The sequence below is a fragment of the Salvia splendens genome, chromosome 14 (assembly GCF_004379255.2).
Source record: "Salvia splendens isolate huo1 chromosome 14, SspV2, whole genome shotgun sequence".
Lineage (NCBI taxonomy): Eukaryota > Viridiplantae > Streptophyta > Magnoliopsida > Lamiales > Lamiaceae > Salvia > Salvia splendens.
Window position 1 is genome coordinate 5,537,168 of NC_056045.1, and position 17,121 is coordinate 5,554,288.

Sequence of the window (17,121 nt, forward strand, 5' to 3'; positions counted from 1 at the left end):
GACTATGTGCATATGAGGTGCATTGCTCATATATTCAATTTAGTGGTGCAAAAAGGCTTGAAAGAGATTGGACCTTCGGTGAAGAAAATCAGAAATGCAATTCGGTTTATTAGGCACTCATCTACAAGGCTGGGCAAATTTAAGGAGTGTTGTGAACTAGAAAAAATATCTAGTAACAACATGTTGTGCTTAGATGTTGCAACTCGATGGAACTCAACATTCTTCATGTTGGAAGCTGCGACAACTTTTGAGAAAGCTTTCTATAGGTATGAGTTGATAGACTCATCATATAAAAAGGATCTTGAAGTAAGGCATAAGGATCTTGAAGTTGATGATGATGATGATGAGGATGAGGATGAGGATGTGGATGGAGATAGAGTTCACGGGGTGCCAAAAGAGGAAGATTGGAGGAAAGCAAAATTAATGTTGAATTTCTTGAGGATTTTTTATGAGGCAACTAATAGGATTTTTGGATCTTTATATGTTACCTCTAATTTATTTCTTCATGAGATTTACAAAGTGCATGCATTGTTGAAGGCTTTCATCGAGGGTGATGATTTCGAATTGAGTATCATGGCAAAGAAAATGAAAGAAAAATTTGACAAGTATTGGGGGAATCTTAGGAAGATGAATAAGCTCATTATCATGGTTGTTGTTGTTGATCCTCGATACAAGTTGAAGTTGGTGAAACTTGTGTTGGCACATATGTACGCTGAGGAGTTGGCTAACTCATTTGGAAATGAAGCTGAGGCTGAATTAGTTAACATGTGTGGTGATTACAAACAGCCAATTGTCCAACAAAATGTAGGACATGCAGAGTTGAAATTGAATGCTACACCTAATGATAATGATGTATTGAAGAATGCAATGAAAATGGTGGGTCCCTTGTATGAGACTTTTCACCAAAGGTATGATGAAGTCAATGATGTACATAAATATCTTAATGAGGATATTGAGAGTGGTGGGCCAAAATTTGACCTTTTGGATTGGTGGAAAATAATGAATATAAATATCCTGTACTCTCCCAATTTGCCCGTGATATTCTAGCAGTTCATATCTCCACTGTAGCATCTGAGTCCGCTTTTAGCACTGGTGGCCGAGTTCTTGATCCATTTAGGAGCTCTTTAAGTCCTAAAGTTGTCGAGTATCTTGTTTGTGGTCAAAATTGGCTTCGCAAATCTTCCAAATTTAGTGTTGAAGAAATTCTTGAAGATGTCCAAAAGACAGAAGAAGGTAGTTTTATACATTTAAGTTTTTTGTTATTGATTATTTCATTAATAGTACTTATATAACTCTTTTTTGTGTAGGTATTGCATTGATGTCTACTCAAGATTCAACAAATTAATCAATCTCCATTATTTGTTGAAATTTGCTTGCACTTGGACAATATTGAAGACTTGTCATGGAACTTCATTTTGTATTTATTTTGATGTAATGTGTTGAAACTATTGAAGACATTTTGGTTGATGTTTTTATTGTGGAATGTTGATTGCATATTTGTATTTGTTGGTTAATGCCTTCGATGGATTAGGGATATTATCATTTTTATCATGTTATATTTTGTAGGTTGAAAATTTCTAAGTTTCTGGACTGTTTTTTCTCTCTCCAGATTTTTGGTTTTTTAATTCGAGTTTTCGGTTTAAGGTTTTTCAGTTTTTATATAATTTCGGTTTTCGGTTTAATTCGGGTTTTTAAGTTCGGTTTTCGGTTTTTCAATTTTCGGTTTCGGTTCGGTTTTAGTTTTAGGCAAAATTTAGTTTTTCGGGTTCGGTTCGGTTTAGGTAAAAACCGAACCAAAACCCGAATGCACACCCCACTTACAAGTAATATATACAAGTGAGATCATATACCACTAACTTTTTCCACCCACTTTTTAAAACATTTCTAAAAATACGTGGCTGAAAGAAATTAGACTCCTATTCATGAAGGGTGAAATTCATAAACACATTCTAGTTGTCTTCGTAAGCCGTTTTATTGACCTTCTTCCTATACTTAGGGCACCCACAATGAGGCGTCCGATGGCACGCCCTATGCGTGCCATCATCCTCGGGCGCGGACGATGCCTCCATTGTGGGTGCTCGCCATAGGGCGCGCCCTATGCCCACGCCCTAAAGTTCGGGCGCGGAAGAAGTGCGGACGATGGTCTATTGTCCGTGCCATCGGGCACCATTGTGGGCCCGTCGGACGATGGGCGCGGGACGATGGCACGTGTTTTTAATTTTTTTTTTCGAATTTTGTCTATTTAAACCTCGTTTCTCATTCACTTGTTCATACGAACATCTCGCATCTCTCATTTCTCTCATCTCTCACATTTCTACCTCTCTCACATACCAAAATGAACCACGACGACGACACTAGTTCTAGTTCCTCGGAGTCAGGTAGTCTGACCTCGAAAGCCTTAGATGTAGCCGTTGAAGAGGCCATGGTGGAATGCTTAGTCGAAATGCAGCGCGAGGAGGCGGCGGAACAGATCCACAGGCATATTCGACGTCGGACGGTTGTCCGACGCGACCACGCAGCATCTCACCAACGTCTGATTGCAGACTATTTTGCCGAGCAACCACGGTGGGGATCGACCTTTTTCCGCCGCCGGTTTAGAATGCCCCGTTACCTTTTTCTCAGCATTGTCCAGACTTTATCGTCACGTGATGAATACATGACGTATCGGGAAGATGGCGTCAGCAGACCCGGCCTTACACCTTTGCAAAAGTGCACGGCTGCACTCCGTCAGTTGGCCTACGGCACCACGGCGGATATTTTCGACGAGTACCTCCACGTCAGGGAGACAACAGGCCGGGAGTACCTGAAGAGATTTTGTAGAGGAGTTGTGGAGGCCTACGACGACACACATTTGTGCAGGACGGCTGCCGTTGATTGCCAGGGCCTGATGAAGATGCACGAGACGACGCACGACTTTCCTGGGATGCTAGGGAGCATCAACTGTATGCACTGGGAGTGGAAGAATTATCTGACGGCGTGGAGAGGTAAATTCACTAATGGATACAAGGGCAGCCACCCGACGATGATCCTCGAAGCCGTCACTGACCATCGGCTCTAGATTTGACATGCTTACTTCGGCGTGGCCGGGTCGAACAATGACATTAATGTCCTCAACTCATCCACCCTCTTCACCAAGCAATGCAATGGCAACGGCCCGACCATCGAGTTCACTGCCAACAGGCGCCAATACCACATGGGGTACTACTTGGCCGATGGAATATACCCACGGTGGCCTGTTTTTGTGAAGACGATCAGCTGCCCAATTGGTGAGAAGAGGGTTTTATTTGTGCAAAAGCAGGAGGCGGCGCAGAAGGATGTCGAGCGGGCATTTGGTGTGCTCCAAGCACGGTGGGCAATTGTGAAAGGGCCGGCTCGTCTCTGGTTCAAGGAAGTCATCGCCGATGTCATGTATGCGTGCATAATCATGCACAACATGATAGTCGAGCATGAAGGTGGGACCATCACCGACTGGAACGACGATGAAGGTGCATCTAGCTCGTCCAGCACGACGACCGAGCCCCCTCTAGAGGATTACCGACGGGCTTCAATGAGGTTCTATCTAGACAGGCCTCAATGCGCAACCAACAAGACCATGCCCAGCTCATGAACGACATGATTGAAGAAGTGTGTGCCCGTAACCGTCGTCGCTGAGTTTGCGTATTTTTTTAATTCGTATTGTAATATATTAATTTTTATAAATGAAATGAAGTTTTTCCCCAATTTTTTTAGTTATTTAAATATTCAAATAAAAGAAAATGCATAGGGCGCGCCTTAGGGCGCCCCATTGCTAATGCTCTTAGGCATCTCCTTGGCATGCACAAACCGAACCGGACCGGCGGTTAACCGCCAGTTCGGAACCGCCGGTTCATAAACCAGAATCAGAATCGGCGCGGCGGTTCCGAACCGCCGAACGGTTCGGCGGTTCAACGAAATGCGAAACCGGAACCGCCGGTTCAACGGTTAAACCGGCAGTTCAACTGAAATTTAAAAAATATATATTTATAATAATTGATTTTTATATTTAAAAACATTTTTTACAAATAAATGAATACAAGAAATTCATAATAGCCCATATATATTTGATGGACTTGCGAATTTATGAAACCATTCTAGGTTGTTTCTCTTTTATAGAGACATCCTTGAATATTTTTTGTTTCACTGTCAATGTGGGACAAAATATGTTGAAGTTTCTTTTAACTACATGTTTAGATCATTCATTCATCTTTTTCCAATGTGGGATATAAAACTTTTTTATGTTTTCTAGTTTTCTTTATTTTTTACTACATTTTATTATTCACTAACTTTATCTTTATTTTTGTTATGATTCTTTTTCTAAGACAAATTTATAGATAATAATAGCATCAACTAGAATAGTTTAATTAAATTTGAATGTTGCATGTTGCTAATCATTTGTATATTTATAGAATGTGGACGTGTTCAAATAATTGGATTTAAATGTAAGCATGTTGCTAATTTTTCTCAATATATTGATTAAAATGTGAAAAAACAACAATTAATATAATTGGTATAATAATGATAAAAATAGATAACTAAAGAATGATTTGTTTAGTGGTATAATATAGTTTATATATTTATATATTAGTAGTAGACTAATAGTATGATTTTGTATAATAGTTGTTATTCTAATAGATGTAGTATAATTAATATAAATAAAATTATTATTTGTGAATATATTCTTGATAGATAAGAATAAACACTTATTGAGTAATATGATTTGTATATAGATAAATAATTATAAATATTATAGTTATCGCTAGATTGATACAATTTGTATAATAATTATTCTCTTAATGTGTATAATGGTATTTATTAGTTAACATACACATAAACTTATACACAAACAAATCGATAATGATAAAGAATTAAAGAATAATACTTTATGTAATTATATTTGTTGTTAAGTTATAATAATAGAAGATAGTCAAGATATAAACTAATATAAACAAAGATGATGGAGATGTATCATGTAGTTATAAATAAGGAGTTTTATCCCACATTGAAAGAAAGAGCAACACATCCAAGAACATGTAACTATAAAAGGGAATCATCCAATACACTCTCTTTTCAACCCAAAGCCTCAAGTCCAACATTAAGTGTAAATTGTAACTTATAAGTTGTGACTTGTAGTCTCGTTGAAATAAACACGAAAACAAGAAGAAGAAAAAAATTTACGAACCGCCGGTTTTTTGAACCGGAACCGCTGAGGACCTTGGTGGGCCGGTTCAGGTTCAAGGAAATCTTGAACCGTGAACCGCCGGTTCCGAATCGAAACCGGCGGTTTTTGAACCGTGTGCATGCCGCATCTCCAATCATTTACGATAAATTTAAATTAATTTTTGAGTATATGTCACACCAAACTCACATTTTACATCTTTTTTTAGTATATATCTCATAAATATATTTGAAGTAGCTCTATATTTGGTGTTGGTTTATAAAAAAAATACAAAAATAGTCTGAACATGTGATATAATTGAAGAAATTTTCTACTGATACATGGTTAGGAAATGATCTTTTAACACATTTGAGTTAAAACGTTTGGGCCCAATTTTGGTTTTGGGCCTAATTTTGGTTTTGGGCCAATTTCCGTTGATTATAAGTTATGAACTCTCTCAAATACGGTCGTCTCCGCATTATAGAATTTAGGGTTTGGCTCACTCTTTCGTTCAAGCAGCTGAAGAAAATGGTAAAAAAATCGATTTATCTGTCGCCGTGATCTTCTCACCTCCTCCGTTCATATCTAATTATGTTCAATTTCAGGCTCCAAAGAAGGGTGTGAAGCCGGTCGCCGCCAAGAAAAAGGTGGAGAAAGTTGTCAACCCACTATTCGAGAAGAGGCCGAAGCAGTTCGGAATCGGTGGCGCCCTCCCGCCTAAGAAGGACCTTCACAGGTTCGTGAGATGGCCCCAAGTCGTGCGGATTCAGCGCAAAAAGATGATCTTGAAGCAGCGCTTGAAGGTGCCGCCGCCGATTCATCAGTTCTCTAAAACGCTTGACAAGAATTTGGGTAATGACCCTTTCTGATTTTTGTGCTTTAAGATATATTTTAGTTTTAGTTTTGTTTTATCTAGGACTGGATAGCTACTCGTTTGAATGAGTTTTTTTGTTTACTCTAGTGAATTTTAATTTTTCTAGTATGCCATATATCTCAATTTAATAGAGTAATGTCTATCTATTATGCTTTGTTGAGAAGCTGTTACCTGTTTTATGAGGTTTCTAGTCCCACATTATCAAATACTACTAGGATATGTGATTTTCTAATCCAGCGTTTCAAATTATATTAGGTTTGCTCTAAACTTTATGTGGTTTGTCTCTGTATGTCTGCAAAATTTTTTGACAAGAAACTGCATAACAATTTAAAATTAGTTTATCTTATGCTTTACTGCTTTAGACTGACATTGTATATTGATTTTAATGTTTGTATTAGCAACTAGCCTCTTCAAGATACTTCTCAAGTACAGGCCTGAGGATAGAGCACAAAAGAAAGACAGGCTTTTGAAGAGAGCTCAAGCTGAGGCTGAGGGCAAAACCCCTGAGACCAAGAAGCCAATTGTGGTCAAGTATGGTCTGAACCATGTGACTTACCTGATTGAGCAGGTTTTGCTTTCTTCCTGTTCCCATTTGCCGTCTTAATTTCACTGGTGTTGTATTTTTTTACTGATTTTGTGGGTTCTTTGTGTACAGAACAAGGCTCAGTTGGTTGTGATTGCTCATGATGTTGATCCCATTGAGTTGGTTGTGTGGCTCCCTGCTTTGTGCAGGAAGATGGAGATCCCGTACTGCATTGTCAAGGGCAAAGCTAGATTGGGAAGCGTAAGTTGCACTTCACCTGCTTAAGTCGGGATTTCATCTTCATTAGTTTTAGCCTGATATGATACTGTTTTGTTCTGCACAGATCGTCCACAAGAAAACTGCCTCAGTTTTGTGCTTGACCTCAGTAAAGAATGAGGACAAGATGGAATTCAGCAAAATCCTTGAGGCTATCAAGGTACTTGGACCAACATAAATATGGTCTTTCAGTTTGGATGTTTAATGACAGATCTAACTCTTTTAATCTGCTGTTGTTACAGGCCAACTTCAACGACAAATACGACGAGACCAGGAAGAAGTGGGGAGGTGGTGTCATGGGATCAAAGTCACAGGCCAAGACCAAGGCTAAGGAGAGGGTTCTTGCCAAGGAGGCTGCTCAGAGGATGACCTAAGCAGTTCTTGTGTCTTTGTTTGCCAATTAGTTAATAGTGTCAAATCTAAGATATCTTACTTTTTGCCATTGTTAAATCCGACATGAATTTTGTTTTTGTTTCTATGCAATTTTTTTTGTTTATGTTTGAATGGATCGTGTTTTATTTCCCAGTGTTTATTGCAATATTTGTTTTCTTTCCATCTTTGTAATTTCATATCTACCTTAAACTAGTGTTGTGATAGATTTCAGTAGAAATTTGTTGGCGCAGTAAGTTTGTTCAATGCTCTTTTCCTTCTCTTGTGTTTTCATCCATTTAAATTTTCAGCTTTATTGATGTTTTAAAATTTAGCAGATGTTGAGCAATGTATATTGTAAGTAGAAAACCACTTGTTTTTTGCAGACATCGAACTTCACCACATTATACACAAGAAGCATTTTCATTAACATTATATGCTTCAATACTTATTTGACATATTTTTCTTCTATATACTGTACAAGAGTTTGGCTTCCTCAGTAGAGAGTATACATATTCATGTACAAGACTACACCACCCTGTTTGACCTATTAACAGTATGGGGTGGTTTCTCCTACTGAGGAATATCGCCATTAAGCCATACATCTATATACACTATTTTTACTTTCCACATTCCTCCTTCAACCAGAAAAGGTTCGAGATCTGAAGAAGCTTCCTAAAAGGAAGCTAATTGTGCTCCCCTGTTGTGGCTTTGGGGAAGACTTTATGTCCCATTTGACATGTAAAATGCCTCCACCAATTTGTTCACAGATGGAGTCCACAGTCTTAGTGTCTACGGGGCTGCCAGTCACGTCCGTGACATAGAATGTGTCCCTAGCTTTCCCGCCCCTGGTTGAGATCTCTGCTCTTTTGATGCACAGACCATTTTCCCTAAATATCCTGGTGATGTCAGAGAGAAGTCCAACTCTGTCTTCCGCGCATAGTTCTAACTCAAGACCCTGAAAAATGCACTCAATTATAAGAACCTGTTTACTCATAGGGCAATTTTTTGTCTAGCTCGAAATCTGTACCTCAGTGCCTCGCCTTTCGATGGCTGCTTCCAAACATTGCATCACACGGTCTCGTTCAGCTTCTGAACTAATAGGGACCCCATCCATGTGCCGGATATAGTATTCCTATGTTCACCAAGAATTTACTTTTAGTTTCAGCATGTTGCTCTGAGCAACCACTCAGTTAATCTATGAAGAAAGCATAAATCACATATACAAGAAATTGCAGGCACTGAGCATATGTACCTGATATGCTTCCATTCGTCCTGTGTGGACTACCCCATGAAAGACGACATACTGCATGTCAGTCAGAGTACAGATAATATCAAACAATAACTTGGGTCGATCTTTTGATCTCATCGTGATGACTGTATAATCTTTTTCTGCACAATCTGTTACAATTACATGAGGTCTGGAGGTCTTGGCATGGACTTTTCCACCAACCAATTTGTCAGCCTTTTCATAGTCTCGATCAGCAAACATAATCTGATGTAGCCTTCTTTGCCTGTGGGTAGCACCAGGTGGTGGAAGTGTCATTCTTGCGGAATTTAGATCACTATTTCCCTTGAGAACGTTGCACAAGAGCTCCTTTATTGCTGCTATGCGCTTTGGATCTTCAATTGCAAAACCCGTGGTATGATCAGTGACAAGAACCACAGCTGCAGCTCTCTCATTGTGCGTCCATATCTCGGCATTCACCACATTGCACTCAAGATCAGTAAGGACAGCACAGACTTCAGATAATAAACCAGGCCTGTCCCTTCCTGTTAGCTCAATGCATGTATACTCTTCAGAAGGTACTAATCCAACCAGTTCTTTCAAAGAAGGTTCAACTAAATCATCATTGCTTTCAAGTCTCTGCAGATAGTTAAGTGGTAATCAGAAATAGAAAATAAATGAGGACAGAGAGCCCATCGAATGAAATATAATATGCAGTCTTCCTTGTGCAATTTGGCATAATCTACATATGTGCTCACAAAAAAATAAAACATCCTATATCCAATTAGATTAACGCATGTTCCTCAAATATATTCCATGTGCTTAGGCATAGCCCGGCATTCTTTTTTCTTCATATAAAGAATGATAAGGTAGATCTAATTTATCCCAGTCGATGCAGAAAATGTAAAATGCTTTAACATTTCTAAGGTCTAATTGCAACCAATGCATGTCCAACATAATAAAAATTCAAGCATTTTATTTGAAGAAATGATATACTGCAAAGTGGTTCACGTTTCAGTCATTAAGAAAGAAAAATGGAGATATAAACCTCTTGGATGTAGCTGATGATCTCTTGATCTCTAATTTTGTTCCCCTTGCGGTCAATCACGTTGAACACTGTATGATATTGGGTTAGATATATTGTTGACATGAAGAAATATTAGAAACTTAAGTCAAGTATTACACTATTACTTCATCACCCATGTTCCCCCTCCCCAACTTCCGAAAATCAGTGTATGAAGCTTACCATCCATGAACCATCCTCCATCAGATGAAATGTATGCCTTCTTAATCACAAGATCCAAATCTGTGAGAATTTGGACCACCTGAAGGAGGATTCCATGCTTATTGACACTGTCAACCTAGACAAATTAAAACCATCTACCAATAAGATTTTTTAGAAGAGATTACTATAATGAAAACAAACATTAGTAAAACTCAAAAGCATAAAAAAACTCTAAATTTCTATGGGGCAAGGGACGAAGCATGCCTGTATTATAGTTGCATCCTCACAAGCATCATTGTCTATCACAACCCTGCAATAAAAATCAATAACTAAGTCCTCATACAAATATGAATTTCTCTAAAATAACAGCAAGCCGAAAAACATAACTCAACAGCATCCATATTTTGACACAATATGGAACTCAATATGTATGTGTGTGATGCTAGTAGCATCTTAACACTATTACTAGATACCTAGCCCTAAATTTCTCAGTGATAACCTAATTACTAACGGAACACGATTCATCTAGTTTAATCAAGCTCTTCACCGCAATTGAAAATCATCTATATTTACCAAGAGCAAAAACCAAAACAAAGCAGTTCCAACGCCAAAAAAAAGGAAATACGAATAATTCACAGGAAATCAAAAAAAATCCAGCATAGAATCGGATACAATCAAACTAGAAAAAAGCCCTAGTAATATTATAAAAGAGCAAACCTGGGTGGATTGATCCTACGGAGAAGCCTGGCAAACTCGTCATCCATTTCTTCAAATCTGTGGAGCATTTTGAGGAAATTTTCCTTGAGAAAAGGAAGAGAATTGAAGTGGAGAAAAGTAGGGAGGGAAAATGCGAGTGCGTATGCGTATGCGTATGCGTATGCGCTGTAAAACAGAGTCTTCTCCAATATCTGAGGAGGAAGAATATTTGCAGAAAAATGGAGGGAGAGAGAGAGAGAGAGAGTAGGGAGACAGAATCAGTTGTGTAGGCGACCCTTCACTCGCCTCAAAGAGTAGTAATTAATTCCTAATTCATTTCAATTCCTAATTAATTACTCTAATTAATTAATTAATTATGCAGAGGTTCGGTGCATCCCAATAAAACATTCATATTTATTTGTTTCAATATACATAATGTGTGGTACAAAATAAATATAAATAAATTGGGCTAAGAATAGATATGCTCTTACTTTCTACTATGTGATTTTCTCTTTGGAGAATTAAGCATAGAATCAAACTTTTGTGAATAATATATCTATTATGAGATATTCGAGGCGTGGCCACTTAATTCTTCTAGTAATCATGAGGTTAAAGGGTTATCGACGTGTTTCACCGTTTTTTAGATTCGATATATCAAGATCAACGTGTTTTATCTTATGAAAATAGTGTTCACCGTTTTTTAGATTTGATATATCAAGATCAACGTGTTTTATCTTATGAAAATAGTGTTTGGTGGAGTGTGATGATCGATCGATGTATTAATGTCAACGTGAATAGTCTCTAAAATTTTATTTATATCATGTTTATAAGGTGATATATGTGGTGCTAAAAAAAGCATCATTCTCTATTCATATACTAGTGCTAGCTCAAGACTTTTATCGCTTACAACTACAAATAAATGAAATATTACGAATTATTTTGCCATTAGATATAAGTATATAACTATTTAGTACTAGTAAATAAAATTAAAGTAAATTTGTATGAGGTCGTTCCAAAATCGGGGACCGTTTGGCAGCAGGTGCGGCGGTCCCAACACCCCAAGAGGCAACTGCAAGTGTGGCTGTCGGAATTTTCTGCTATGGAGTATTGTCGATGGCACACGTGGCATTATCCATTTACCATTAGATTAGTTTTCAATACAAACATTAATTGATTATTGACTTAGATTCTTAATTTATTTTGGATGTCTCAACACATTTGAACTATTTCTATTTATGATAAAAAAATTAGAAAATTTAAGTATGATTTGGCTACAGTTTAATTAACACCTTTATTACAATTAGCATTAAAATAATGTTAATTAATTTAATGTTTAAAAAATAATTATTTCATTTATTTTAAATTTAAAAATAAAAAATACATCACATCACTTAATCTAATTTATTAACAACTTCATTTACACCACTAAACAATCCCTCCTAAATTTATGTGCCAAAAAAATAGTCCAATATCATTAAAATAATGTTAATTAATTTAATGTTTAAAAAATAATTATTTCATTTATTTTAAATTTAAAAATAAAAATACATCACATCACTTAATCTAATTTATTAACAACTTCATTTACACCACTAAACAACTCCTCCTAAATTTATGTGCCAAAAAAATAGTCCAATATCTTGGATGGAGGAAGTACTATATATCAATAATAAAATATGAACCATCGAAAAGGATGACGTGGCAAGTGATTAGTGCACGTGGCTTTGAATGTATGGAGTGTGTCAGTTTTGGCGGCAATGGTGTGAATATCAGAGCATCATTAACGCAAGGGGTCGGGCCACAAATCGCGAGTCTCGGCCCGAGACGCGCGTTGGAGGGGGAGGATTTGAGGGCTGGGCCTGTCTCGGGGCTGCAGTTGCGGCCTGGGGACGGTCCCGGGGTCCCGTCCGGGCTCGCGTTGGATGGTTCGGGGGCATGACGGAGCTGCAATTTTTGCCAAAAATTGGAAGAGGAAGAAGAGGGAGGAAGAGGAAGAAGAGGGAGAGTGAGATGGGTGACGGAGCCCAATTTTCTGATTTCTTTTGCATTTGGAAGAGGAAGAAGAGGGAGGGGGATGAAGAAGAGGGGCGGCGGATCCAATTTTCTAATTTTTAATTTTTTTGCATTTTTATGTTATAATTTTTAGTTTTTTTGCATTTTTTATGTTTTAATTTTTAGTTTTTTTGCATTTGTATTTTTTTTCTAGGATTTGTAATTTCTTTTTTTGAATAAATAATTTTTTTTTCCGGTTTGAATTGTTCAACGTATTGCATTTACGAGTCAAATAGATTGAAGTTGTGAATAGTGTCAATTATTAGTTGCGACTAAGGGTTGTGGCCTGTAGGGTTAGAGTAGTTGGGGTCTAAGATTCAAATTTAGGAGAATAATGACGTGGGGGGATTTGGGCATGAAACCGGCCGAAGTTAATGATGCCATCAGCGACTGCTTTTTCGGCCCACATCCATTTCAAATCAATAAATTAATTCACTATTTTTTCCCACCGCTTTATTTCGGTCGCTTTTACACTAATTTTTTATTAGAACAATATTTACAATTGGGGGGAAAATATCTCACATCAATTCCTGTACTAAGAAAAGTATGATCTTTCATACCACAAAATTAATGAAATGGCCGTGTAAAACAATTTAACATAAAGGATGGCCATGTGACATGACCAATAAAATATTATAATTTTAAAATTTTGTTACTCATTACTCCCTCTAGAGTTTTTTAAAATTTTGTTATTCATTACTCCCTCTGGAGTTTTTTATTTTGAGTGAACTACCTCAAAAGTCCGTAACTTTTCGGTTTGTAACACTGCAGGTCCCTAACAAAAAAAAAAAACGCCAGAAGACCCTAACGTTAAATATAATCACGAATCATATTTTTTCGGACCAAAATACCCTTAGGCCCTAAAAGGGCATTTTTGTCACTCCATTATATTGTTGACAAGCGATTTCTGCCACATTTTTATCAGCAACTTATTATGTAATTTTCTAATAAATTCTATGTAATTTTCTAATAAATTCTAGTACTTTATACGTAATTAAAATTTTGTCATTATTTACACTTTCTAATTTTTTTATAATATACATATTTATCATTATCTGCATTAATTAATATGAAAATAATAAAATGAGACCCTTTCTTCCTTATAAAACTCACTTTCAGGTATTTTTCGATGTTTTCTATTTTCACTAATATTTATTTATTTATTTACCTTGATTTATCGATCGATTTTATTTATTATGATAGTATCCCAATTTCGCAGTATTAATTTAGAAATTTACATTGTCTTAATTTCAGATACTATTATTAATAAAAAAAATCTACAAGGATTAAATAGCAAATGTCACTTGCTTGAATACTTTCAAAATATTACTCATGTTTCAATTTTATCATGAATGACAAGAAACTATGCAAATTTATATATAAACATTGAATATTCATATGATGTTAAAAATTTCAGTTTGAGCTAAATTATAATTCTTAATAAAATATTAATAAATATAAAATCGTATTAAAGTTAGGCTTACATTAACAAATTAGTTCGATGATATATAATGAAAAAATATTTTAAATGTCAGTGGTTCAAGAAAATAATATTGTATCATTTAATTAAATATGAAATATTTTTTATTTTGTGTATTATTGATTTAGATTTTATTTCATAAATAACTTCATTTTTTCATATTTTTGTTGTTTCTCAATGAATTTCCTATATGATATACCTAGTATATTGTTACCACTAACTAGAAATAGAGGAATATAAGATTTTTTTTTTGTGTACAAATATTGACAAAACTTTAATCACATATAAAGTATCAGAACTTATTAGGATATCACATAAGAAGTTGTTGACATAAATGTGACAGAATTCATAGGTCAGCGAATTTAGGGATTGCCAAAAATGCCCTTCAACCCATTTGGGCATTTTCGTCTGAAAAGTGGCTAAAAAAATATGATTCGTGATTATGTTTAACGTTAGGGTCATCTGGCAATATTTTTTTTGTTAGGGACCTGCAGTGTCACAAACCGAAAAGTTAGGGACTTTTAATGTAGTTCACTCTTTTATTTTATTCCATTTGCAAATAAAAGTTCCGGTTTACTTTTACCATAAATGATAATAAGGTCTCGCATTCTACTAATTCATTCCACTCACATTTTCACCCACTTTTCTAAATATTTATTGAAATCCGCCGTCAAAGAATGAGACTCCTAATGACAGACGGATGAAGTATTTCTAATTAAACTAGAACTAGTACTAGTAGTATACTCCTTTGTCCTTCATGGTTGAGTTACTTTTTTTAGAAAGTTCCATTGTAGTTGAGTCATATCCATATATAAAGACTATAGTGATACTAATAATTAACATTTTCTCACTCAAACTTAACTCTCTCTTATTTTGTTCTTTACTTTATTTATTTTTTACTCTATTATCTATATTTTTCTCTTTTCCTTACTTTTTTATCTGTCTATTTAATATACTGATAGGACTCATTTCATGCATGTGTTCGGTGTTAAAACTACGTCCAATGTTGTATTCTAACGTGCAATTGTGAGTCAGGTGTGTGCAAAGGTCCGCCATATTCGGAGAATTAACTGATCAGTTGGGCGGACAGGCGGATCAAGGAAGAGGAGTTGTTTTGCTGCATAAATGGATCAAGACAAAGCAATTGGCGGCAACAGGAGCACTCGATTGGGAGATGGAGCGAAATACAAGAAAGATCCCCCAAAGCAAGGGCAATACAGACTTTTCAGAGGACAGTTGCCCTAGGGATCAATACCGCACTCCTTCCTATAAATGGAAATAGAGGAGGAAGGAGGTAGCACTCAATAGACTTCAGCTCTCTGCCAATGTTGAAATGGGGGCTCCCAACACTCCAAATTCCTGATTTTCGCCACACACACACACTTGGTTCTTTAGTTTTAGTTTTAGTTTTAGTTTTAGTTTTAGTTTTAGTGGGGTTGGGTGTAGGGGTGTGCATTCGGGTTTCGGTTCATTTTTTCGCCTAAACCGAACCGAACCCGAAAAATCGAATTTAGGCTAAAACAGAAACGAACCGAAACTGAAAACCGAACTTTAAAAACTGAAAAATCGAAATTGTATGAATATCAACCAAAAACCAAAAAACCAAAATAATAAAAAAAATCACAAAACTATAATAACATGATTAACATCCTACCAACAAAATGTACATATCTAGGCAATGCCACCTATGTCAACCAAAATAAAATTTCATACTATCTAATAATATGTCCACTCTTCAATGTCTTAGTTTCAAATGTCTATCTTAATCTTGGCAAGTTCGCATAGAAGCTAAAGCCTTCTCAGCCTTTTCTTATCAAAATTCCAAGTATCAAGGGAAGAATCCAATGGTTTCTGTTTCATTATTCAACCTCTACAAGAAGAAAGATTTAAGAAATTATAACATTAAATCATAAATTGGAGAAAATTATAACATCAATGGACAATGGTATCTCCAATCTTCACCATATGAAATTCAACACTCCATTATCAAAAATTACAACACTCAATTTAAACATCTAACAATGCATAAATTACAACAATTAAAATTTGTAGAAAATTAACCACCCTGTATCAAAAATTTTAACACTCAATTCAACATACTATGAAATTATACACTGTATCAGAGCCTTAAACACTCAAATTTTATTGTATTAGAAAATTAAACTCTCAATTTCACTAAATAAAAAATTACACTCAACTTTGGATGCAATACACAAATTAAATAGGAATCAAATGAGTAGGAGATTTTACCTTCTTCTTGAGCAGCGTGGCTGGCCGAGGGAGGAGGCGACTGCTGGATTCCTGGAAGGCGACGAGTCGTCGGGTGGAAGGGCGCTGACGTGGAGAGGAGCCGACGGGCAAAAGACTCTGGAGCACGGCTGGAGGGCGGAGGCGACGGGATGGAGAAGAGATGGGCGACAGAGTGGAGAAGAGATGGCGACAGTAAAGGAGTGAACTTTGGAGGTGGAGAATCTTTACCGTAACCGATTTGGAGAGGAGTGGAGAAGAGAATCGATTCGGAGAGGGGTGGAGAAGAGAATGGAGGCGGAACGGTAAAGGAGTGAATTAGGATTATACTGTTTTAAGTACTATTTATATAATATACCATATATATATATATATATATATATATATATATATATATATATATATTAAAATATAATTCGTTTTTTTTTATCCAAACCGAACCAAAATTTTCAAACTTTTCAAATTTTCGGTTTGGTTAGGTTCGGATATTCGGTTTCCGGTTGTTTTATGCTCACCCCTAGTTGGGTGTTGGTTTTCAAACTCTCATTCTGGTTCTGTAATTCCGTTCCGAGAAGGGACGAAGATACAATATGTTGTTTTTGAGTTTGTTACACTTGGTTTTATGTTTTCTTACTGTTATTAACTCTAATGTTTTTGCGAAGTATATCCGATGAATTGTTTCTGTTTACCTTGCACTGTTCTATTCCATGCATGAATTCTCTGAATCATCTTTGATTTCCGTTTTACGATGATCTGTCAACTAATTTGTTGTCATTGTTACATCTGTCGGATCTGAGTTGTTAACTTACGATTTCTGCTTGGTTGCGAGGAATTTGATGCGAAGCATATTTCCTACATTTTGTCCCCTTAGACTATGCATTTATATGTAAATTACGACTCATCAAATCATGTTTTCATCATTATTTAGGATGTAAATTACTTAAGTTGCTTCCTTAGCTTTGGATATTTAAGTAATTT

General features: G+C 36.2%; 2 protein-coding genes and 1 long non-coding RNA gene across 3 annotated transcripts; 1 reads left to right on the forward strand and 2 right to left on the reverse strand.

The window, feature by feature from the left end:
- Positions 1-5,652: 5,652 nt before the first annotated feature.
- On the forward strand, positions 5,653-7,350 carry LOC121766146 (60S ribosomal protein L7a-2-like). Its single transcript, XM_042162494.1, has 6 exons — positions 5,653-5,704; positions 5,779-6,025; positions 6,446-6,615; positions 6,703-6,831; positions 6,914-7,006; positions 7,089-7,350. Exons 1-6 carry the CDS (start codon positions 5,702-5,704, stop codon positions 7,218-7,220), a joined length of 774 nt encoding a protein of 257 aa, XP_042018428.1. The 5' UTR covers positions 5,653-5,701; the 3' UTR covers positions 7,221-7,350.
- A 272-nt stretch (positions 7,351-7,622) lies between these two features.
- LOC121765780 (ACT domain-containing protein ACR6-like) lies at positions 7,623-10,666 on the reverse strand. The gene is made up of 7 exons (XM_042162007.1): positions 10,386-10,666; positions 9,933-9,978; positions 9,690-9,804; positions 9,492-9,559; positions 8,471-9,082; positions 8,246-8,350; positions 7,623-8,173 (listed from the first exon to the last, which is right to left on the reverse strand). The coding sequence occupies exons 1-7, from the start codon at positions 10,451-10,453 to the stop codon at positions 7,856-7,858; spliced, it is 1,332 nt and encodes a 443-aa protein (XP_042017941.1). The 5' UTR covers positions 10,454-10,666; the 3' UTR covers positions 7,623-7,855.
- A 4,838-nt stretch (positions 10,667-15,504) lies between these two features.
- LOC121764140 lies at positions 15,505-16,461 on the reverse strand. The gene is made up of 2 exons (XR_006042549.1): positions 16,147-16,461; positions 15,505-15,766 (listed from the first exon to the last, which is right to left on the reverse strand). It is a non-coding gene; the product is annotated as an uncharacterized LOC121764140 (long non-coding RNA).
- Between the last annotated feature and the right edge of the window lie 660 nt (positions 16,462-17,121).